Source organism: Rutilus rutilus (genome assembly GCF_951802725.1).
Source record: "Rutilus rutilus genome assembly, chromosome: 12".
Classification (NCBI taxonomy): Eukaryota; Metazoa; Chordata; class Actinopteri; order Cypriniformes; family Leuciscidae; genus Rutilus; species Rutilus rutilus.
In genome coordinates, this window is record NC_140217.1 from 12,848,133 (window position 1) to 12,873,054 (window position 24,922).

Below are 24,922 nucleotides of genomic sequence, written 5' to 3' on the forward strand. Positions count from 1 at the left end.
TAATAAAACACAATAAAAATTATTTAAAGAAAAGGCTTATATTTACCTTTTAAAAGTTTGTTTACATCTACCTTGTAAATATATTTTTTTATTAAAAAGGTTACAATTACAACAACAATTCAAGTGTAATCTTTCTTTGTAAAAACTAAAGTATACATTTTATCATACATATTTCAAAGTTAAGGATTTGATTGATTATTTGATTACTTTATTTTTGACAAAACATGCTATATTTAACATGAGCAAATATTGGCAAACAAAAGCTTATTTGAGTTGGCAGATATTTTATGTCTTATATGTCTGTAACATAGGTCTTTCATTTTTATTATAAGAAATATAAATGTTAATTTGCAGTTTAATACGTTGCTTATACAAATACATTTTATTTCAACATATTTCAGTCGATTTTTACTCAGTATAGCAATACAGTTTGCTAAAACCGAAACATTCATTCACAAACAGAAACGCCTGACTGTAACGTTGTTTTTATGAAATATTAGGGCATATAAATGTTAATTTTCAGTTTAATACGTTGCTTATACAAATAGCCTACATTTTATTTCAACATATTTCTGTCGATTTTTACTCAGCTCAGTATAGCAATACAGTTTGCTAAAACATCATTCATTCACACAGAGACACAATTTAAATTTAAACTGTCTTTTTGCGAGCTGTGATAAACAGTGCGCATCTCTGCGGCTGCCGTTCATTCATTCACAGAAACGCGATTAACTTGAGAAGGAAAAAAAACTTACTACATATTCGGATCCTCTCTCCTGCAATACCCGCACTCTGAGGTAGATTTTCCGTTATTATTATTCCTCACAGCGCTGCCAGATGGTGTAAACACGTAGGCTACAATGATCTGAATAAACTTGTGTTTTCTCGAGCTGATATGGGGGGCGTTCACAGGTTTGCCTCAGTAATTTGCGTTTGAATAGCACGCGCTCTCCGTGGGCGGAGTCACATTACATTTGAATTAGCTCTAATGAGCTCGACTGGAATCGCTCTCTTTTAATACAGATTTCACAAGATGAGAATATTTGTTTTTTATATAAATTACCTCATTTTAAAGAAGAGAATTCAAGCTTCATGCCTGTATGTCTGTATGCCTGTTTGACTCAGTATTCGCTGAGTTATTGTTCATTTTCGGACGCGTTTCAGAATGGTCTTCACTGACAGAGAGAAGGCAGAACTAGCATCATGTTTATTTTTCTTTATTTGGCAAAAAGCACAACAGTTTGTTTTTATTGTGAGTATACACAAAAATAATACACATTTAACAGAATCGATTGATGTATGAAACTTGCTTGTAATATCAAAGTCAACAGAGCAAAATTAATTTCTTTTGAACTGAACTGAAAAAAATCCAGCAAAACGCGTGGGCGCGTTTGCCGACCTCAGAGGGTTAAGCGTTGGACCGTCGCTGGGGCATTGCACAGGCCAAATGGCATCACATTCCATTCAAATAGCCCCTTCCTGCTGCAGAACGCAGCAGCCTGCCGTGCCCTTGGAGTTAACTCCACCTGCCAATAGCCTGAAGCCAGATCAAAGGTGCTAAACCATTTCGCCATAGACAGAATGTCCAGGGTATCCTGGATCGTGGAAGGCGGTAAGCATCTTTAATAATGCATTCATTCAGGATTCTATAATCCACACACAGTCTATACCAGTGGTTCTCAACTCCAGTCCTCGGGACGCACTGCTCTGCACATTTTGTATGTCTCCCTTATTTAAACACACCTGAATCAGATCATCAGCTCATTAGGAGAAACTCCATGAACTGAACTGAGTGTGTCAGATAAGAGAGACATACAAAATGTGCAGAGCAGCGGGTCCTGAGGACTGGAGTTGAGAACCACTGGTCTATACGTCTGATCTTTCTTCCATACCATAACAATTGGCGAAGCCCAGCTGCTATAGCTAGGGGCAGCTAAACCATTGTCAAGGTTTTGCTGGATCTGTTCATCTGCACTACAGTTTCTCAAAGGTCATTCTTTGGGGCTGCTGTTTTACCGGCGGACCTGGTCGTGTTTGGATGTCATGTTGCACCAGGTTGGTGTGACCAAGGTCCGTCGGTCCAGCCGAGAAAACATCACCATAAGTGCTCAGAAGTTCTGTTAGCTCTTCTTGATCCGACTTCCCCAGATGCACTATACTCTCAGCATATAAAGACTGTAAATGACTTGGGACAGTTGCGGGGGTTGGGCTTGCAGTTGGCAGCTCAGAGTCGGCAACCCTTACTACATTTGCAGGCTGTAGAAACCCGGCAATGGCCCCCTTCCTTACTCGCACTGCAATGGTACCTGGGTTATACAGTCTTATTGGAATTTGTTTATTGGGTTGAGCATCAATTACAATCCGTGCCACCAACACTCTGTGTTTCTCCATAAACCCTTTTGTTGGGCTCAATAACACGTTGCCCTACACATGCTCTCGAAAATGTACATTTCCTGGCACGATGTCCTGCTTCCAGAACAGTGGTGCGTGCTATTCTAACAACGTGCACCCTGGGTTTGTTTTGGGGATTAAAGTAAGGTATCTGCTCACCGAACAGTACAATTTTGGACTGCCAAAGTCGAGGCATGCTCGTGCTTGTTCCAGGAACGGGTGTCCAAGAATGGTTTCTGTGTCCTCTGTTACATCGGCTACAATGAAGTTAACGCTGGCTGTGTGGGTTCCGACCTGTATTGGCACGTGGACTTCCCCGAGAACATCCACATTTATAGGAATTATTCCTTGCAGAGCCTGTACTGTCGATAGTTCAAGTGGGGGTCGAACTCCTTCATTAATAGCCTCATAGTAGTGACGGGGTAGCACATTCCTTCTCGCTCCGCTGTCCAAAAGAGCACATAGCTCCATGCTGTATAACAGTGTGTATACACATTTCAGGACCGGCGGCCTTTATCTGGAGAACGGTGGAAGTAGGTTGGATGTCTGCAGAATGGTATATTACTGGAGTTACACGAGGCAGATCAAGCCTGGGTTAAGGACAGTTCCGTCTCATGGCAGTTGTGGCAATGGCATACAATCTCTCCCCAATTAAATTTTTCCTCGTTTGTTGAATCTTAGTTGGTGCGGTTTGGATTCCATTCTGAATGGTTTCTGTCTCGGATCAGAGTGTGGTGACACTGAACCCTCTCCTTCTCTTTCACTCGGTTCGGGGCATTCACGGACTGCTGCAGCTCTGGCTCTCCGTTTCATTGGCCTTGTGGCCGACTGCATGAGTTGTGTTACACTGGCTGCAGTTCGTCGTGTGTTGGCATCCATTTCCTCCACAATGCGGGTGTAATCCCATCTACCCGACCTGGGGTTTTTATGTATCACTGCACCTGCTCCTCCGACCTCACAAAACCTCATCTGCACAATCATTGTCCTTTCAGACCAGTGATTAGCTCTGGCACAATCCTCCAAATGATTTAGGAACTTTCTCCATGACGTTGAACCATCAAACTGACCTGGTCGGAGAGTAGGAATTATTTATCTTGGGGTACTGCATTCCTCTCCACTGTCAGATGATAGATCGTAACATGCCTGACGTGGTTTTCTTCCCTGCAGGCGGGGTCTAATAAACTCAGGGAAACAACTCTCATCAGCATTAATATAAGCAGTCTTATTTTCAGCCTCATGATTGCTATGCTGGATGGTAGCACTATCATGTGGACACGAACAGGGATTAATTGGTGAAGTATATTGTGACATTGGTTTAGCCGTTCGGATCAGAGTGTGGTGACACTGAACCCTCTCCTTCTCTTTCACTCGGTTCGGGGCATTCACGGACTGCTGCAGCTCTGGCTCTCCGTTTCATTGGCCTTGTGGCCGACTGCATGAGTTGTGTTACACTGGCTGCAGTTCGTCGTGTGTTGGCATCCATTTCCTCCACAATGCGGGTGTAATCCCATCTACCCGACCTGGGGTTTTTATGTATCACTGCACCTGCTCCTCCGACCTCACAAAACCTCATCTGCACAATCATTGTCCTTTCAGACCAGTGATTAGCTCTGGCACAATCCTCCAAATGATTTAGGAACTTTCTCCATGACGTTGAACCATCAAACTGACCTGGTCGGAGAGTAGGAATTATTTATCTTGGGGTACTGCATTCCTCTCCACTGTCAGATGATAGATCGTAACATGCCTGACGTGGTTTTCTTCCCTGCAGGCGGGGTCTAATAAACTCAGGGAAACAACTCTCATCAGCATTAATATAAGCAGTCTTATTTTCAGCCTCATGATTGCTATGCTGGATGGTAGCACTATCATGTGGACACGAACAGGGATTAATTGGTGAAGTATATTGTGACATTGGTTTAGCCGTTAGATCTTTGTACACAGCTTGTGGGTAGTAGTTCAGATTTGCCGGCGTGCTCTGAATGAAACATGGTGTATCAATTCCACTGTCATACAAAAACTCACTTTCCACAACACTTTTGAAAGGGTTGGTTTCCCTCTTTGTTTGTGGTGATATTTGTGGCTCATAGCAACACGCAGATCTGTTAACTGTAGCTGATTGAGGGCAAGGAGCAAAACTTTGCTTGAACGGATTATTTTTACTTTCATTATTGGACACTTGAACATCCAATTCATTCAACCAATCCACGAATGAGATGTGCGTCCATTTTTCCTCATTCTCTGCCATTACAGGCATAGCAGGGTTCAAATGACTGCTCTTATTTGTATTAGATTATTTTCTCATCATCCTCGCTCTCTCACGAGCATCCGTTATGTTGCTCTCTCTCTCTGATAACATCTGCTTCAGTTTACCATTCAGAATGTCCATATAACTCACCAAATACGATGAACAAGATCCCGGACGAGCCCCCAATGTTACCTTTTTCTCTTCTGCGCTCTCCGTCTCAGCAGCCGTATGTGTGTGCTTAACAGGCTGTGCAAATGATGAGTTAGACGAAGTGTCCTGAGTATGCTGCTTTATTGATCTCTTCGGCATGCATTCACATGGCTTTCAATGTTGCAGTGAATGTAAATACTCGGTTCATTCCCACTGAATATAACAAAGAAAAATAAGGAAACATATCTCCACTCTATTCAGCGCTGCACACGCGACCATGCATGTTCCGGACCACACTACCCATAATTCCCTCCCGAGCGAACTACAATTTCACATCCTTACGACATTAAAGGAACAGCTCCCTATTCCCCCTTTCTCCCACAACATCGCCTAACACCAAACACACATACACTCTCGCATGAGCGAAACAAAAACACAACAGAAGTTGGCAGGAAAATCTCAAAACATAAACGCATACCTCAGTATACAAAGTAAAATTTGTTATATAAAACACTTACTTGTCGAGAGTGATGTCTCCCCATCCAAAAACATCTCTCCAAGAGTCACATATGCCATGTATGTACGCTTTACTCACAACGCACGGGTGTCACAGTGTCTGGTTGGTGTACCCTGGGTGTCCACTAGAGGTCTCTTCCCCATACCGTCACCACCACTTCATGAACTGCATTAGAAACAGTGGCGAATTCAGTGGCAGCGGGATTTGTGATGCGCGCCAAAAAAGGCTGCTTCCAAGACTTCGAAACCTCGTGGTGGAGGTCTTGGAAGAAGGGGAGAGGCTTACGGGGCGGGGCTGGGCTGGGCTGGGCTGGGGTGCGACTAGTCAAATACCGATCGTCCAGTTTCGACTGGGCCTGAGTTTGAGCGGGCTCGCTGTCCCATTCTAGCCCCAGCTTGTCTACAGCACGAGTAACCACTTCTAACAGCTCGTTGTACGACGGCGAAGTGCGCTTCTTCTGTCCGCTCGGAGGGAGAGAGCCACACAAATAGCCTATGAGCTCCTTAGAATCAAAGGCCGCTGTAGACAGCACATCATCATCAAAGGGGCCACAGCCAAAATAAATCACGTCACAAGCTTCTGGGGAAGGCCGCAAATCGTCAAGGGTGAAAATGACGAGGTCCGTGCCGTGCTCGTCTGCGAGCAAGTGGCTTGGGGAGAGAGAGAGAGAGAGAGAGAGAGAGAGAGAGAGAAAGGGCGAATATTCCGTCTGCTCACTCTCCATGTGCTCGGCAACCGCAGAAACGGAGAGGCGTGGGTTAGACACGAAGCCTTCTTTCCTAGTCTATAATCTTTTGGGCTGCCAGTTGTGCTTAAATGTTCTGCTTGCCTATGACTGCTCATTGTCTCTGTATTTTAGTACTACTATTTTAAAGCGTCCATAAGCTCTGGAAAGGTGCTCTATAAATTGAACATTATTATTATTATTATTATTATTATTAAAAGAATTGTAGTAACTGATGTTAGTATGGTATCATATGGGTAGCAATATTCAATTTGAAATGTTATATTCAAAATGACAATGCAATATGTAAAATGGCAATGAATTTCTGTATTTAAATTTACATTTATCCGTAATTTTTTTGCAACGTTTGATGCAAAATGAAAATTAATTATATAATTTACATTTGCCATTTCATACACTAGTTTTAATATGCAAATTGAATACATGTTTTAACGCTTTATAAGTTGCAAAATTAAAATTAAATGATTAGATATGTTTAACATGTTCAAGCAAAAACTGTAGCAAAATGATCAGTTAAATGTTATTTTTCCTAATTGCATTTACACTCACAGTTAAGACACTTGCGATTGCATTTTCTTTAAATGTCCCGCAATGAATGTAGCAAAATTCAATGCGCAAATTGAAAATGCATTCCGAGCCGAACACGTCCCCGTCCCTCCCACCCTGTCAATCACTGCGTGAAGTTGGCCCCCCACCCAATGCAAAAAGTTGGTAAAATAGGCCCAATTATTTTTACTTCGTTTGATCCCGGACGAGCCCCCATTAATGTTACAAACCCCTTTAGTCTAGAGAGAATAAGGCATGCAACATTAAAATACTGAACGTGTACTGGAAAACATCTCACTCACAAACCAATCTAGTTTAAATAAAGTGATAATTTATTACAATGAGAAACAATATAAAAAGGACACCTCAAAATAATTGCTTACATAAATGTACAACTTATACAAACCAAAGAAAAGGTTCACAAAAGAAAGAGGTAAAGAGAGAAGAACTAGACCGTGCCAAATCAAAGAAAGATGTAAAACCAAAACCAATCTTACTAGATAAACAAAACAATGTATAGTCTGACTAAATTAACATTCATCAAAGACAAAAACAAAAAGATCTTCAGAGTCAAAGACGCCTAAATAAACTACTCTTGCTAACAAAAACGAAAAATACAAAGAGTAAAAAATTGGTTTGTGCTGCTTCGGTTTTTAAAATATTAGACACTGAATTATAGACGATGATGTCACCAGCCCCCGACCTGCTCCACATTCACCCAAAAAAGGCTGGGTCTTCTGAATTTGACCTGTCAGATTCCGTGACCCTATATATTTATTAATATCTGATCAATATGCTTTTTAAAATGGAGAGGGGAGATGGTCGCACATCACATGAGTCACTTTATTGAACATTACATTCAGTTATGATGAAAGAAATTAGAGCGGTCACATTTTCCAGTAGCTATGAATTTGACCCGATTCCATGACCCTACTGTACCTATAGATTTATCAATATCTAATCAATATGCTTAATAAAATAGAAATAGGAGATGGACATACATCACATGAGTTACTTTATTGAACATTACAGTCAGTTATGAAGAAATAAAGAGCGGTCACATTTTTCGGTAGCTGAACCGTCATATTCTGTGATCTCAGAGTAATAGGCCTATGCATTTGTAAGGAAAAACTATAGGATCTCCAACATTATTGGGTAATTATAGTTAATAGTAATAAGAATAAAGATTAGCATATGTGTATCATACAATGAGAATATTTTATACAAAACGAAACCATCATTAACACAGTCCAGTATCAGACAACAACGCAGCATAATGTTGACACCAAACAGGTGTCGACGCCTGAAATGGCAGAAAATTCTCCCAGACGTTCCAACAACGTACTAGTTCTATCACCTGCAGACACGTAATAATCCACGGAAACACTACTATTTCTCTGTTTACGCTCCACTTCATCTGCCAGTGAAGCTCGGAATGCGTTTTCAATTTGCACATTGAATTTTCAAAAATGAAAATGCAATCTTAAATGCCTTAACTGTGAGTGTAAATGCAATTAAGAAAACTAACATTTAAATGATAATTTTGCTACATTTTTTGCTTGAACATGTTAAACAGATAAAATCATTTCTGTAATACATTTTCATTTTCATTTTGTAACGTATAAAGCGTTAAAATATGTATTCAATTTGAATATTAAAACTAGTGTATGAAATGGTAAATGTAAATAATATAAGTTGATTTTCATTTTCATTTTGCATACAACGTTGTACAAATGTAATGGAAAATGTAAATGTAAATACAGAAATGCATTGCCATTTTACATATTGCATTGTCATTTTGCATATTACATTTCAAATTGAATATCGCTGCCCATATGTGACCCTGGACCACAAAACCAGTCACATGGGTCAGTTTTTTTAAATTGAAATTTATACATCATCTGGATAAATAAGTTGAATAAATAAGCTTTCCATTGATGTATGGTTTGTTAGGAAAGGACAATATTTGGCCGAGATGCAACTATTTGAAAATCTGGAATCTGAGGGTGCAAAAAAAAATCTAAACATTAAGAAAATCACCTTTAAAGTTGTCCATTTACAGTATGTTCGCGATTGTGCTGCATTCACTTATAATAATAAATGTTTTATATATTTATGGTAGTAAATTTACAAAATATCTTCATGGAACATGATCTTTACTTAATATCCTAATGATTTTTGGCATAAAAGAAAAAATTATAATTTTGACCCATACAATGTGTTGTTAGTTTGCCACAAATATGCCCGTGCTACTTGTGACTGGTTTTGTGATCCAGGGTCACATATGCTTCCATACGTTAGAGCATATAAAAGGAAAATACACTTTTTAGTGCTTTCATCATTATATTAATCTATATCCTGCACACATCACCCTTTTCCTCATCTCTCCTTTTCCAACATTTTGAGTTTTTGACTGAATACCTGATAACACATTTAAGTGAAATCTTGTTTTTGTTTCCTTTTCATTACTACACAGAGAAATACAACCAAGAGTGATCCTGGATTTGGCTGGAAACAGATGAGGAAGGATGTAGCCAAACTGACCTTTGATCTTTACAAAAAACATCCAAAGGATTTTATTGGCTGCTTAAATGTACAGGCAACCTTGTATGGAATGTATTCTGTTTCATATGATTTGCAGTGCTATAAGGCAAAAAGGATGCTAAGGTAAGTTTGTGTGTGCATGCGTGTCCATGCGTTGATATAGAAATTATCCAGTTTGAGATAGGAAGAGAAAGAAATAATGTAACAATTAAAGTGTGTAAGTCGACAAAGGCCATTTTTATTACTTTTTGTCTTGTTTTCTCAAAATCACAGGCAAAATAAGTCATTTACAAGTCTAATTTTCTTACGATATCAACAACAACAGAAAATGCTTTCTTGAGATCAATAAATATTATATTAATGACTGTGACCTAGTAGTTAGAACTGCAAAAGATGTCACATAAACTTGTGCAATTTAATTAAATGTAACCTAAAACAAATTTAACCAAACTAAGGGAAGAATTTATAAACTTATGAAGAAGAAGAAGAAGAAGAATTGGGCATTTATATAGCGCTTTCATATGTACTACTGTACACCCAAAGCGCTTTTACAATCATGTCAGGGGATCTCTCCTCAACCACCACCAGTGTGCAGCATCCACTTGGATGATGCGACGGCAGCCACAGTACAACGGCGCCAGTGCGCTCACCACACACCGGATATAGGTGGAGAGAGGAGAGAGAGTGATAGAGCCAATTCAATGTAAGGGGATTTATAGTGATTTCATTTTTTTTATGAATACAACCTTTATTTTCTGTCTGTTTTCTACAAACTGCTGTAATCACGACACCGGCCACACACCGTTCTCTCACATTCATTATATTTAATGAATAATCCAACAGACCCTTCACCCAACAACAAAACTAGGTGCCAAGGTGTCTGTGAACAACCCTCAAAAGCAAGAAAAGGCCTCTGGTTACCATGGCAACAAAGAAAAGCAAGAAAAGACGGTTTTAGGACCCAAAGGAATTTAGGGCGAGTTCGCTCTCAACTGCATTCCCTATTGAAACAGACATAAGCCGTGTTTCTACCGCAGGAACTTTCCCCAGGAACTAGGGACTTTAGGGTGGTACTCTGTGTTTTTCCACCACAGGAACCAGGGTCTAAATGAAGTTCCGGGTAAATATTTCCCCCTTGAGAAAGTCCCTGCTTGCGAGGTAGTACTTTTTCAAAGTTCAGAAACTTTCAGGGATGGGACTTGGGTGCTGAACATGCTGATTGGTTGAGTTCATGCCGCATTTTGATTGGTTGACTCCACGCAGCATTTCATCTGTTGCGGTGCGTGCAGTAACAGTTGTTTGCTATTCAAATTAACAATGGAGTTTAAAAAAATACGATCGATGGACTGACGACGAGGTTCAGGCTTTATTAAGCTTAAATTCAGTGGATGAAATCCATCAGGAACTGGAAAGTAGCGTGCAGTCCTACGTCACCGGACTATTTGCCTAATCTTCCTGGTACTTTAGACCAGTGGTTCTCAAACCTGTCCTGGCGTACCCCCAACACTGCACGTTTTCTTTGTCTCCCTAATAAAACACACCTGATTCAACTCATCAGCTCATTCACCCATGTTATAATGAGCTGATGAGCTGAATCAGGTGTGTTTGATTAGGGCGACAAAGAAAACGTGCAGTGTTGGGGGTACGCCAGGACAGGTTTGAGAACCACTGCTTTAGACCATGGTGGAAACGCAGACAGCAACAGGTCTGAGGGGAAAAAAGTTCCTGGGACAAATTGTTTCGGGTAATTTCGGTGGAAACATATATAATAAGTTTATAATAGTACATAATAAAAATATAAGACCCATAAAAAGGACCTCTTTCCATTTATTAATTGACAAACATTTCTATGACTCAACATGCATATTCACAAGAAATTGAGTGTTTTATTTTTTTATACAGTATCTCACAAAAGTGAGTACACCCCTCCCATTTCAGCAAACATTTTAGTATATCTTCTCAAGGTACAATACTAAAGAAATTAAACTTGGACAGATTTTAGAGTAGTCAATGTGCTGCTTGTATAGCAGTATATATTTACTGTCCTCTGAAAATAACTCAACATACAGCCATTATTGTCAAAATAGCTGGCAACAAAAGTGAGCACACCCTAAGTGAACATGTCAAAACTGTGTCCAAAGTGTCAGTATTTTGTGTGAGCACCATTGTTATCTAGCACTGCCTTAATCCTCCTAGGCATGGAATTCACCAGAGCTGCACAGGTTGTTGCTGGGATCCTCTTCTACTCCTCCATGATTACATCATGGAGCTGCTGGCTGTTAGTCACATGGCGCCTCTACACCTTCCGCTTGAGGATGCCCCACAGGTGCTCAATAGGGTTCAGGTCTGGAGACATACTTGGCCACTCCATCACCTTCACCTTCAGCTTCCTCAGCAAGGCAGTTGTCATCTTGGCGGTATGTTTGGGGTCGTTATCATGCCGTTCGGCCCAGTTTCTGAAGGGAGGGCATCATGTTCTGCTTCAGAATGTCGCAGTACATGTTGGAATACATGTTTCCCTCAAAGAAGCTCAGCTCCCCAGTACCAGCAGCACTCATGCAGCCCTAGACCATGATGCTACCACCACCATGCTTGACTGTAGGCAAAACACAATTTTCTTGGTACTCCTTACCAGGGTGTCACCACACATGCTGGACACCATTTGAGCCAAACAAGTTTATCTTAGTCTCATCAGGCCACAGGACATGGTTCCAGTAATTCATGCTCTTGGACAGGTTGCTTTCAGCAAACTGTTTGCGGGCTTTCTTGTGAGCCAGCTTCAGAAAAGGCTTCCTTCTGGGACGACGGCCATGTAAACCAACTTGTTGCAGTGTGTGGCGTATGGTCTGAGCACTGACAAGCTGACATTCCGCTTCTGCAACATCTAAAGCAATGCTGGCAACACTCATGCGTCTGTTTTTTGAAGCCAGCTTCTGCACCTGACACACAGCACGAGGACTCAACTTCTTTGATTGATCCTTGAGAGGCCTATTCCAAGTGGAACCCATCTTGGAAAAGCTCTGTTTGACCCTGGCCTGTACTATAACTCAGTTTCAGGGTGTTACCAATCTTCTTATAGCCTAGGTCAACTTTGTGGAGAGCAACAATTCTAATTCTCAAATCCTTAGAGAGTTCTTTGCCATGAGGTTCCATGTTGAACATCCAGTGGTAGTATGAGAGAATTGTACTCAAAGCACAAAATTTAACTGCTCTAATACAAGATACAAAAATTTGTATGGTCCTGTCAAGCAGACATGAACATGAACATGAAAATTATGAATAGGACATGTGGCTTTGCATCGTTAAACAACGTACAGCTATTATCACTTAGGGTGAACTCACTTTTGTTGCCAGCTATTTTGTCAACAATGGCTGTATGTTGAGTTATTTTCAGAGGATAGTAAATATACACTGCTATACAAGCATCACATTGACTGCTCTAAAATATATCCAAGTTTCATTTCTATAGTATTGTCCCGTGAGAAGATATACTAAAATGTTTGCTGAAATGTGAGGGGTGTACTCACTTTTTACAATGCATGTAGCCAATTTGATTTACTTCTTAGTTGTGCTGAGTTGTTTGCTGTTAAATAAATATATTTTTTTGTTTAAATATTAATTGTTTGCTTTTTCATAATATATTACATATTTTTTGTACTATGTACTGCAATGTACTAGAAAGATTTCATGTGTCATCCATATGTTATTTGAAAGGTCATATGTAAATAATATACGTATGCTGCATTCATGTGGCTTTTTCGCTCGTAACGTCATGAAACATGCTCTGATTGTGGAAAATGACGCATCATTATTTACAGCAGATTATTACAATTAAAAGTCAAAAAGAGTCAAAAAAAATATATAATATATATATATATATATATATTGGCTAGGTATATTTCACCCGACACTGTGTCAACCCTGAAGACCCCGGTGCTGCCCACCAAACCCTGCCGTGATTTGGTGGGCAGGGCTTATGTGGCTGCGGGTCGGGCTGGTGCCAGTCTGCACACTATGGCAGTGCTACAGGCTTACCAGGCCGACCTTCTTAAGGATATTTATGAGGGCAAGGGACCTGAAGATATAGCTGAATTGCGTAAGGCTGCCGACTTGTCTCGCCGTGTCACCAAGGGAAATGGTCCGCGCTATCGGCCTCTTCAGGCTGCCCCACCCGCGGCGGAGCGATCGAGGTAGCCTCCTCCGCGGGGCCCAAAGGAAAACGATGTCGGCTTCCCGCCGTCAAGTGCGCTTTGGGACGCATTGGTTTCCAGCGAACGCACCCTGCACTGTCTGCCACACAGGCTTGCGGCCTGAGAGGCTGGTTCCCTTGGTAAAATATTTTGATGCATGGAAAAATCTAACGAATATTTCTCCTTGGGCCCTGCGCACCATTCAAAAGGGGTACAGACTGCAGTTCGGTTCCCGCCCACTGAAATTCAATGGGGTGGTCTGGACTGCAGTCGACCCAGAGCAGGGTCGTATATTGGAACAGGAAGTAAACTCCCTGCTGGTAAAGGAAGCATTAGAACATGTTCCTCCACCGGACAGGGAGTCTGGGTTTTACAGCCGCTACTTCATAGTTACCTGCCGGGGAGCGACTTGCTTCATCACAGAAGCTGACGCTGTTATGTGCCGGCGTACCTTTGTAGCTTCCGTGTATGCCGTCACACGTTACGTCATGACACAACACCAATCAAGATTGGCTTAGTTTCATTCATGCTTCAGAGGCGCTACGCTGTGGGGCATTCCCGCAAAGTGACATAATCGATGCAGTGTCTCGTTCCCTTCTCAGGGAACAGGGGTTACAGTCGTAACCTGAGATGTTTTTCGTTAAAAGAAAAACAGAAATCGGGAACCGCTATTTCTGTCACCTGATTCATACTATGCGCTGTGCAGTGCTCGATTATTGGAGAACACTGACAAATTTGAAACTCTGAAAAATTGTTTGCGCAACATAGTAAAATTTTTTTTGCAGTTCTGAAGAAGGAAATCTCAAAAACAACATAATGTTTGCAGAGATATTTTTATTTTTTTACATTTTGCAAGCTTGCAAATCTTATTTTTCGATCTTGCAAAACTTCTTTTTGTAAGATTTTGAGTTTTCGAACACTTAGTTTCAACCTTTCAGAACTTTATTTTCAGTTTTGAATCATGGCAGGATATTAATCCCATAGAATTATGGTGGGCAGTCTGCAAGTGTCTCTCTTTTTCATTTGCCTCCCTTCCCAACTACTGTTGGGTCTTGAAGTAGGGATATATATAGGGAAATGGGCGCTTCTATAGACCTTATGTAGCCCCGCCCCTTTTCAGCGCTGCGCTCGTTGTCTTTTGACTTTCGGTCTGTATTTTCACAGCGATTCTGCGTGTTTATTAATGAACTCGTTTTAAATCCACTTCAAAAGCGAATTACTCCTGGACAGCAGCGCCATAGAAATATACAGAGTGACCGCAAAAATGGAAGTTAAAAGACAATATTCTAAAGATGGCGGTGCCCTCGTTTCTCTGGCGCATAAGGTCTATAGGTCTCTATAGTTTAGTACTGAAGTGAAGCGCTAGCAGAAGCGCTTGGAGAAGTGCCTTTACTCAAGTCAGGGTACGAGCTGCTCTTACCCAGTTACATTGGGGTCTTTAAGTAGGGTCTCTCTCCTGTGGCTTCCTTGGGGTATGTTATTGGGCAAACTGCAATATGCAATTCTCTAGTTTCCCTTCCTTCTTGAACAGTGGTAGGAAGTATGCTCCCAACTGGTTTGGTGGAAATACAGAAAGTTGTAGCCTGGGCATTATGGAGTTGGACTACATCTTAGGGAAACAAGTAGTTGTCCACTCCTTGTCGATGGATTAACACCCTTCATGCTCCCTTTGGTAGGCTGCTCCAAAAGATCCTTTTCAGGCAATATTGGTGAGGTGCTGGCGAGGCATACCAGAGCACAGCCGAGGCTATACTGTGTATCCCCCCTTATAGCTCTGCTCCTGGGGCTTTGGACTGAGGCCTGTTCCGCTAGGAAGGGAGGAAACGAGTACATACCAGGACTTCCCTTGTTATGGAGAATAGAAGCTTGGGGATTTTTATTGGCTTAGGGAGTATGTAGCTTTTTACAAGTCACGCCCTTAGAGTTGATGCACTCCGACTGAATTCAGTAGAGTCTTTGGTGCTATGCCCACTATTTTTGTGCATATTCACAGCTTAGTAGGGCAGGCATTCCTTAACCTGTTAACCTTTGCCAGTGCGCCGGCGCACTGAAGCCTTTTTTTGTTAAAATAGTTCAAAGTTACTATCAGATTTAATGTTATTACCTTGACAAACTATACATTTTATAGCGCTGGATACTATGATGTACTGTGTTTTCAATCCATACCAGCAGCCTGAGGGCGCCCTATCCACATTTAGTCCATATATGGAACACATGAAGAAGTGCCATAATCATGTGACATTCCAGGAAGTCCCTGATACAAACAAAGCTAACAGAGATTGCTGTAACATGCAGATAAAGACGTTTTGAAGACAATAAACATGATTGCAATGATATTTGATTTACCTGTGTTCTTCGAGCCATGTCAGGTATTTTCATAATAATAGATTATATTTATAATGTAATGCTAATCGATATAGACTTTATCATCGTGCAGAATACTATAAAATAATATATTTTCTGTCAGATTTGTTTTATCTGAAGCCAAATCAAATCACAGAAGGTTATTTAAAACACTCAACTTGCATTATAAAGTAAGTTTGTAGCACAAACATGGTTTTAATCTCATAGATTGTTTTGTATTGATGGTGTGCTAAGCTAACATGCTAACTCGCCCTAGGTGCACCTGTTATTTTTATGAAATTTTTTAAATAGTGAATAGCCAGTCGTTAGTAATTATAATGCAGACAAAAGAAAAGCATATTTAGAGCCATAACCAGGCTGGAGAGGTGTGAATGTGTGCAGGGGAGACTGAGACTGAATGGGGCTCGTTTGCACCACAAAACAATAGAGACAATAGACTGAATAGATGCTTAGAAGATGACAATAAATATAAGTTTGCATTTTAGAGTCTAATCAAAATAAAGTCATATGACATGACATGAGTTTTAGACTTTTCATCTTCAGATTTTAAATATAACATGGTCAGACATGAGGCTTTAGCTGCAGTGCATTTCTAGATTGATACAATGCCAACTTCAATTTTATTTTCATGAAGATGTTTCATAAAAATACATTTCTAATAACTTTACAAAACTTTGAAGCTATTTATAAAAATAAAAAAATTCATTATGACAATAATTAATTCTACATTTACAATAAACTGCCAGGTGTCAGCTTTCAAATGAGATCATACTTGTGCTTTTAGTACAAAGGGTTCATGAACTGTATCAGTTTGGGTCTCCCATTTCTGGGGAATTTTCAAAAGTGGGGTGATGTTGTTTGACACTAAGACACTAAGTTCCACTTCAAAAGGGAATGCCTCAGGTTGTGTATGCAACCCAGTTCCCTGAGAAGTCATTGAGCAACAAGAAGCTGTGTGTGAATATTGGCATTTGTTTACACGTGCTTCAGACACCGGTCATGCTGATGGTGTTCCCCAAAGCATCAACACCAAGACGCAGGGTCTCATTCCCCTTCTCAGGGAACCAGGTTGCATAAGCAACCTGAGACAATTTGTCAGTAACCAGGCTTTGTGTGCACTGTAGAGATTTAGGCTATACTTACTCATTCGGCTACTATAAATATACTGTACATAAAACATTGTCTTTTGGTGCAACAAATTGAAATAAAGTAAAATATAATTTGAAAAATGATGTATATTCTTAGATAAACATATAACATATTCTATATTTATTTATATTTTAAATGTTACTCTTAACCTCTTGTCATTTTCAAAATCCTGAGAAAACAAGAAAAAAAATAATGAATGGCTTCTGAGGGCTTCTATATGACAAAAATTATTATTGAAGTGCAGTCAATAATATATTATATAAAAAACAATAGATTAATATCTTTTAAAAAATAAATTTTAACATATAAAGTGCTAAGAGAGTAAATACGAAAGGCTTATGTCTCACTGTTCTTGTTTTCTCTCTAAAAGGGAAGCCCTAAGATGGACTCTGTTAACTATGCAGACCACTGGCCATGTATTAGTGGGTACTTCATGTTATATTCAGCATCTCATTGATGAGGATGAGAAAACGGAGGCACAACTGGTAACGCCTACATGTGTCATCAAGCAGTTACATTAAATGATGGTGGCCTGTTTCACAGCTTGGGCAAACAAAAAAATAAATAATGCACTACTTGTAGATTTATATCTTTCTTTTGTTTCTAAAAACATTTTTGTGAATTATTTACTTCTGTATAAACAGTAATATATACAGTTAAACTGTGCATACAGTTTTATATTTTACTAATAAATACTGTATTTCTACCTACAAGTTTTTGATTAAACATGTTTGATATACTAAAATTAGAGTTGTCAAAGTTAACATTAACACGTACACTCACCTAAAGGATTATTAGGAACACCTGTTCAATTTCTCATTAATGCAATTATCTAATCAATCAATCACATGGCAGTTGCTTCAATGCATTTAGGGGTGTGGTCCTGGTCAAGACAATCTCCTGAACTCCAAACTGAATGTCAGAATGGGAAAGAAAGGTGATTTAAGCAATTTTGAGCGTGGCATGGTTGTTGGTGCCAGACGGGCCGGTCTGAGTATTTCACAATCTGCTCAGTTACTGGGATTTTCACGCACAACCATGTCTAGGGTTTACAAAGAATGGTGTGAAAAGGGAAAACAATCCAGTATGCGGCAGTCCTGTGGGCAAAAATGCCTTGTTGATGCTAGAGGTCAGAGGAGAATGGGCCGACTGATTCAAGCTGATAGAAGAGCAACTTTGACTGAAATAACCACTCGTTACAACCGAGGTATGCAGCAAAGCATTTGTGAAGCCGCAACACGCACAACCTTGAGGCGGATGGGCTACAACAGCAGAAGACCCCACCGGGTACCACTCATCTCCACTACAAATAGGAAAAAGAGGCTACAATTTGCACGAGCTCACCAAAATTGGACAGTTGAAGACTGGAAAAATGTTGCCTGGTCTGATGAGTCTCGATTTCTGTTGAGACATTCAGATGGTAGAGTCAGAATTTGGCATAAACAGAATGAGAACATGAATCCATCATGCCTTGTTACCACTGTGCAGGCTGGTGGTGGTGGTGTAATGGTGTGGGGGATGTTTTCTTGGCACACTTTAGGCCCCTTAGTGCCAATTGGGCATCGTTTATGCCACGGCCTACCTGAGCATTGTTTCTGACCATGTCCATCCCTTTATGACCACCATGTACCCATCCTCTGATGGCTACTTCCAGCAGGATAATGCACCATGTCACAAAGCTCGAATCATTTCAAATTGGTTTCTTGAACATGACAATGAGTTCACTGTACTAAAATGGCCCCCACAGTCACCAGATCTCAACCCAATAGAGAATCTTTGGGATGTGGTGGAACGGGAGCTTCGTGCCCTGGATGTGCATCCCACAAATCTCCATCAACTGCAAGATGCTATCCTATAATAATAATAATAATTCGTTACATTTTATATAGTGCTTTTCTGGGTCCTCAAAGCGCTTCACATATGAAAGGGGGAATCTCCTCAACCACCACCAATGTGCAGCATCCACTTGGATGATGCGACGGCAGCCATATTGCGCCAGAACGCACACCACACACCAGCTTATCGGTGGAGAGGAGACAGTGATGAAGCCAATCAGTATATAGGGATGATTAGGAGGCCATGATGGACAGAGGCCAATGGGCAAATTTGGCCAGGATGCCGGGGTTACACCCCTACTCTTTTTCGAAGGACATCCTGGGATTTTTAATGACCACAGATAGTCAGGACCTCGGTTTAACGTCTCATCCGAAGGACGGAAGTTGCCCTATCAATATGGGCCAACATTTCTAAAGAATGCTTTCAGCACCTTGTTGAATCAATGCCACGTAGAATTAAGGCAGTTCTGAAGGCGAAAGGGGGTCAAACACAGTATTAGTATGGTGTTCCTAATAATCCTTTAGGTGAGTGTATATATAACTATATAAATAAACATGTTTAATGGTATCCCATTAATGTAATTTGAACATTAATTAATGTAATTACCATCGTCGCAAAATGGTAACTCCAACTTATAAACATACTCCATTTAGTTTTCTTTCCCTAAAAAAGAAATAAATGTAACAATGTAACTAAACTACAATAAATAAATATATACAAAAATATTAGTCGTGTTTGTGTAAAATGTGTATTGAAGAGAGTATTACAGGGGTGAGTGCCTTTACTATTATTCACTATACTACTGTACTATACACATTTGCAGAGTCCTTTTTTTCAACCAACTTTATACAACTTGGTGCAGAACTGGCCAATGCAGGTGAGGTCAGGGAGCTACAGATTACTGTTTAAGGATTTTACTATCTTTGAGACAACTCCAGATTTTCTAACCTTTATTACCCATTTAGCCATATCTGACATGCTCCATACTCTCTAAGAACAGCCGTCATAAAACCATTTTCAATAGGATGGGACTGTGCAGGACACTTCTACAAAAAACACAGTTGATCAATAATAATTATGTATATTACTTTTTGAGCTATGTTCCATCTCAACAACAAGGCCATCAGCCCATTGTGTTCATGTCAGCTTAACAGAAATATTATGTAATACACTGCCCGGTCCAAAAAAAACTAGCTGTTTGGATTTAAAGAGTCAAATGCTGAAGAGCCTATGGATCATTATTGCAGAGATTATTATGTTTCCAGCATGTTCTATGTTATATGTATAAATGTTGTGATGTTATTTCCATCAAGAGGTGCATACATTTTTGGTCAAGATCTTGTATTGATAATGCTAGAGTCAATCAATCAGTAGTCTACTCCAGCACATCCCAATGACTTTCAATGAATTTAAGATCTGGACTCAGAAGTGCCAATTTATCTATGAAAATGATTCTTCATGCTCCCTCCCAACCATTCTTTCACAGTTTGAGCCTGATGTATCTTGACATTGTCATCCTGGAATATGGCCATGATGTGTCATGTGTCTACATGGTTGTGTAAAAAATTAAAAGCAACATACTCCATCAATTAGGGTTAGACAAACTGCTGCCAAACATATAACTTTCTAGAAACATATCACTGCAATAATTATCCAATCATTTACTGTTAAGCATTTAAATCCAGACTAGCAATTTATTTATTTTTCTGTTATCTTTTCAGTCTCAGATAATGTTTTAAAGTCAAGCTGTGGTGAAAAATCAGGCTTTTAATGTTGTTTATATGTCTATGTGGTGTTTTTAATATGCTTTAAGACAAACCATGTACAAATGCATAAGTCAATACCATTGTTGAGTATTTTCTCCTTAAAACTGCAGTGAACCAAAGACAGTCTCAAAAACACGGTTTGAAATCGCTGGTGAATCTGACATCACAAACTACCTAGTAACCAATCACGTCAACTTGTGATCATCAACGAGTGGATCTCTGAACTGGTGCGAGTGAATGGAGGAGGGGCATATTCATAGAACCACACTAAACAAGGCAAGGGTGTAGAGTTACATTCAAGCTATTTTAAGGCATTAATAATTATTTTTCAATATGTCATTTTGGTGATCAAAGATGAGTTTTAAGGGATTAAATGATTGACAACAGGGGGACTTTATACGGCCTACTGGCAAACAGGTAATTATTGGTGATTTCATATTAATTTCCTGCATATTTTATATATCAAGCTGTTATTTATTACCACAAAGCAGGTAAGTTTGACTGTAACTACTGAGACATAAACAGAAATGGAGTAATGATTGGGGGAAATGGAGTAGTTACAAGATCTACGAGCTGAGAAGAGGTAAGAGGTACATGACGGTCCATAGTTTTTTTTTTAATGTGGACTGGTCAGATTTTTTTAATATAGATAAATAAATTGTTTTACAGGCCTTAAGACAGTGCACAAGATGGGTTTTTATCGCTTGCACGATTTCACTATGGTTATAATTGTTTGATCATCAGTGTTCTTTCGATTATTGTCTTATGTTGTACATGCTTGAAATAAAATGAAAAAATAAATAAAAATAATAATAATAATCAGAGGTTACTCAAATTGGATGTTCAGTCAAAATCAAGCACGTCATCAGAGAGAGTGCAACACGAGCTAATTGTCAGTAAAAACTAGATAATGGACTGTTAAAAAAGGAAAGGCGGTGCAGAAAAACTTTGAGAAAGCAAAAAAAGAGCTAAAGTCCGACGTAAATACGTAAAATTAACTGAACTCTTTTCAAAAGGTTTAAATTGGCTGCTGCAGCGGAGGACAGTAGTGCTGTAGAGGGAAGAAGAAAACAGAAAATACAGCTAGCTCAAGTAATTTTCACGCAATTCACGCTACTTCTCCTAGTTAGCTCCAGTGTTTGTTTTTTCGACAGTAGCCTACATTGTATTAAATATAATAATATACTGCTTAGCGCAGAACCCCCGTAAAATAAAAAATGTCACTGCGTCATGATAATTGGTTACAACTGTTAGCTAGCCTTTTAATTAATTGCATAACTGAAATATCAGCAGATAAGGTGGGATTTAGGGTAAACAGACTGCTGAAGGCTACTTGCAATAACACATCAAAAGACCTATAGCAATAGCCATAGTACTGTAGACATTTGTAGTTAACTTTACTTTGAATACGCAGCTAGTCATACAGTATATTAAAATAAAGCATTAAATACATGCACACCAGTGGCGTCCAGTGCGGTCCATATAAACTGTGAATGCTCTGCATACCCTAGCCATTCATGGACTCGCTGATTAGAATTAACACTATAAATTACTATAAATTCCCTTGTTTGAGGTGTATCACAAAGCTTACATGATAAAATGTTAGTAATACGTATGTAGGCTACTGTAACTCTCAGTAATTTATTTATTTGCCAAACGACGGTAATTTTCTTCAAATCTTCCACTCACTGATTGTTTCAGGTAAGTGGATCCATAGCAGCTTTGGCTCCTACACTCTGTTGTTATGGATCGTCATCACTGTCCCGCATTCTCATTGGTTTGCTGGTATATAGGGGATTTAATGCGCTGGGAAAGCTGTCCGCAAATCGCTTGCCCAAGAGGAAAAATGTGATGCTGCCAGATCCTTATCAACAAAAATCATATTGTCTTTGATACAAGACTAACTACTAAATCAAGTGAAAAAAAGGGTCATAATGGAAACTATTTTCAGAGTATTTTATTTTAATAATTATATTTTTATTATGCTTACATTTATTCTAATGATATTTTACTTACATTTTATTTATAATATACTTCTAATATTTATTATTATACTTATTTTTTAAATCTTAATAAATAAATAAAAATTAATTGACGCCTGCTGTTGTATCGTAGATTCCAAGGGAAAACGTCTCAAGGTTACGACTGTAACCCTAGTTCCCTGAGTAGGGAACGATACGATGCGTCGATGACGCTTTGGGAACGCCCCCAGCGTGATTGCGTCTGAAGCATCTATGTCAACTAGTCCAATGGAATGAATGAAATGAGCGTCACAGGCGGGTGACGTCATGACCAGGAAGCTATAAAGAGCGCATCCGGTGAAACCGGCTTTAGCTTCGAAATTTGCCGAAGCAAGTCGATCACAGGGATGCAGGAAGTATGGCAGGGCGACGCATCGTCTCGTTCCCTACTCAGGGAAATGAAAGCTTTAGCATAAGTTCTGCCGGGAAGACTCAATTACTACGTCACCTATTGCCTTCACTTCTATCCAATCATATTCTTATGCTCACTGTATAAAAGCGGTACTTACACATGTTTGAGTTCGCAGATACTGAAGCGACGATTACCCCCATCCTCCCCACCACCACCAGGATGGTCCTGTCCATACCTCCCCGGGGGGTCGGCTGCGCCCCTGCCTTCATCTTCAGGCAGGAATTGCAGATCTGATACCCTCGGATTATGCTCTACGGACGGGGCCTACGCCAAATGACTTTGTATATTATCAGCTTGCTGAGCTGTCAATAAATGTACTATTTGTTGAAATAATTCTCCCGAGTCTTTCTGGTAGAACTAGGGTTACAGTCGTAACCTTGAGACGTTCCCTTTCGAGGGAACTCGCGATGCGTCGATGACGCTTTGGGAACGAGAATACCCAAATCGCCAAACTTACAAATACCTGAGTGTCAACATGTTGTCAGAACAAACACTTAAGCACTAAGCACCTGAGACCCTGGGGCAGCATCCAGGTCCAGGCTGTAAAACCTCACGAATGTGAGCGGTGAGGACCAACCCGCCGCATCACAAACCTCTTGGAGAGAAACTCCCGGTAAAAAGGCTTTAGAGGCCGCCATACTCCTAGTGGAATGAGCTCTGACCACCAAAGGGCACGGCTGGTCAGAGGACTCATAAGCAAGAGAAATAGCCTCAACTATCCACTTGCTAATTGTCTGCTTAGAAGCCGGAAGACCTATTTTGGGTGATCCAAAGCAAACAAACAACTGATCGGATCTTCTCCACGAAGAAGTCCGATGAACATAAGTGTCCAGTGCTCGCACTGGACACAAAAGGTTCAGCTTTTCCTGGTCCGAAGAGGTAAATGGAGGAGGACAGAAAGCTTGCAACACAATAGGCCTTGGAATATTGGTAGGAACTTTAGGAACATATCCCTGTTTAGGGTATAAGAAAGCCTTAACCATCCCGGGTGCAAACTCAAGGCAGGTGGGAGATACCGAAAGGGCCTGAAGGTCTCCGACTCTTTTAAGGGACGAAATAGCTAGCAGAAAGATAGTCTTGAATGTAAGAAACTTTTCTGAAACCGAATCCAAGGGCTCAAAGGGAGCCCCAGATAGGCCTTCTAAAACTATTGAAAGGTCCCAAGCCGGTACCCTTGTGCGAACTGCAGGCCTCAGCCTCAGGGTGCCACGAAGGAAATGAGTAATCAGAGGGTCTCGACCCAAAGATGTACTACCCACTGGGGCGTGGAAAGCCGCAATGGCCGCCATGTAAACCTTAAGCGTGGAAGGGCATAAACCTGATACAAAACGATCTTGTAGAAACTCAAGTACTGTATTAACTGAACAGTTAACTGGATCCCACTGTCGCTGGTGACACCAAGAAGTGAAAACTCTCCACTTTAGTGCATAAAGTTTCCTCGTAGCAGGAGCTCTGGAGCTTAGAATGGTCTCAACAACCTCAGTTGAGAGACCACTCTCTATAAGCTGGGCCCCCTCAGAGGCCAAACCCATAGTTTCCAAATTTCTGGCCGGGGGTGAAATACTGTGCCCCCTGCCTGAGACAGAAGGTCTCTCCTGATCGGGATCTCCAAGGGAGGTCCGTCTAGGAGATGAATTAGGTCCGCAAACCAAATTCGACTCGGCCAGTGTGGTGCTACAAGTAGTAGACTTATCCCGGCAACTTGCATAACGGACGCGAACGCAGACCCCCCTGACGATTTAGATAAGAGACCACCGATGTGTTGTCTGTTCGAACTAGCACATGATGGCCCCTCAGGTCTGGAAGGAAATGTCTCAACGCATTGAAGACGGCCATCATCTCCAGGCAATTTATGTGCCAAGAGAGATGATGACTCCTCCACAGACCCTGAGCTGAACGGCCTTCCATTACCGCTCCCCAGCCGGTGAGGGAAGCATCTGTCGAGATAGCAACTCGATGGCAAAGAGCTCCCAACACCGGACCCTGGGACAGGAACCAATGTTTCCTCCAAATAAGCAAGGCGCGGAGACACCGCAGCGTGAT

At 40.5% G+C, this 24,922-nt stretch overlaps 1 protein-coding gene across 2 annotated transcripts in view; it reads left to right on the forward strand.

The window, feature by feature from the left end:
* cidec (cell death inducing DFFA like effector c) overlaps positions 1 to 19,381 on the forward strand; it is a 50,777-nt gene extending 31,396 nt beyond the window's left edge. The window contains exons 6-7 of one of the 2 annotated variants that reach the window (XM_084426092.1): positions 9,074 to 9,264; positions 17,215 to 19,381. In XM_084426092.1, the coding sequence (XP_084282218.1) occupies positions 9,074 to 9,264; positions 17,215 to 17,365 (342 nt within the window). In that variant the 3' untranslated portion in view covers positions 17,366 to 19,381. The remainder of the gene's footprint in view (positions 1 to 9,073; positions 9,265 to 17,214) is intronic. The other variant, XM_084426093.1, reaches the window with a different exon arrangement.
* The last annotated feature ends 5,541 nt before the right edge of the window (positions 19,382 to 24,922 follow it).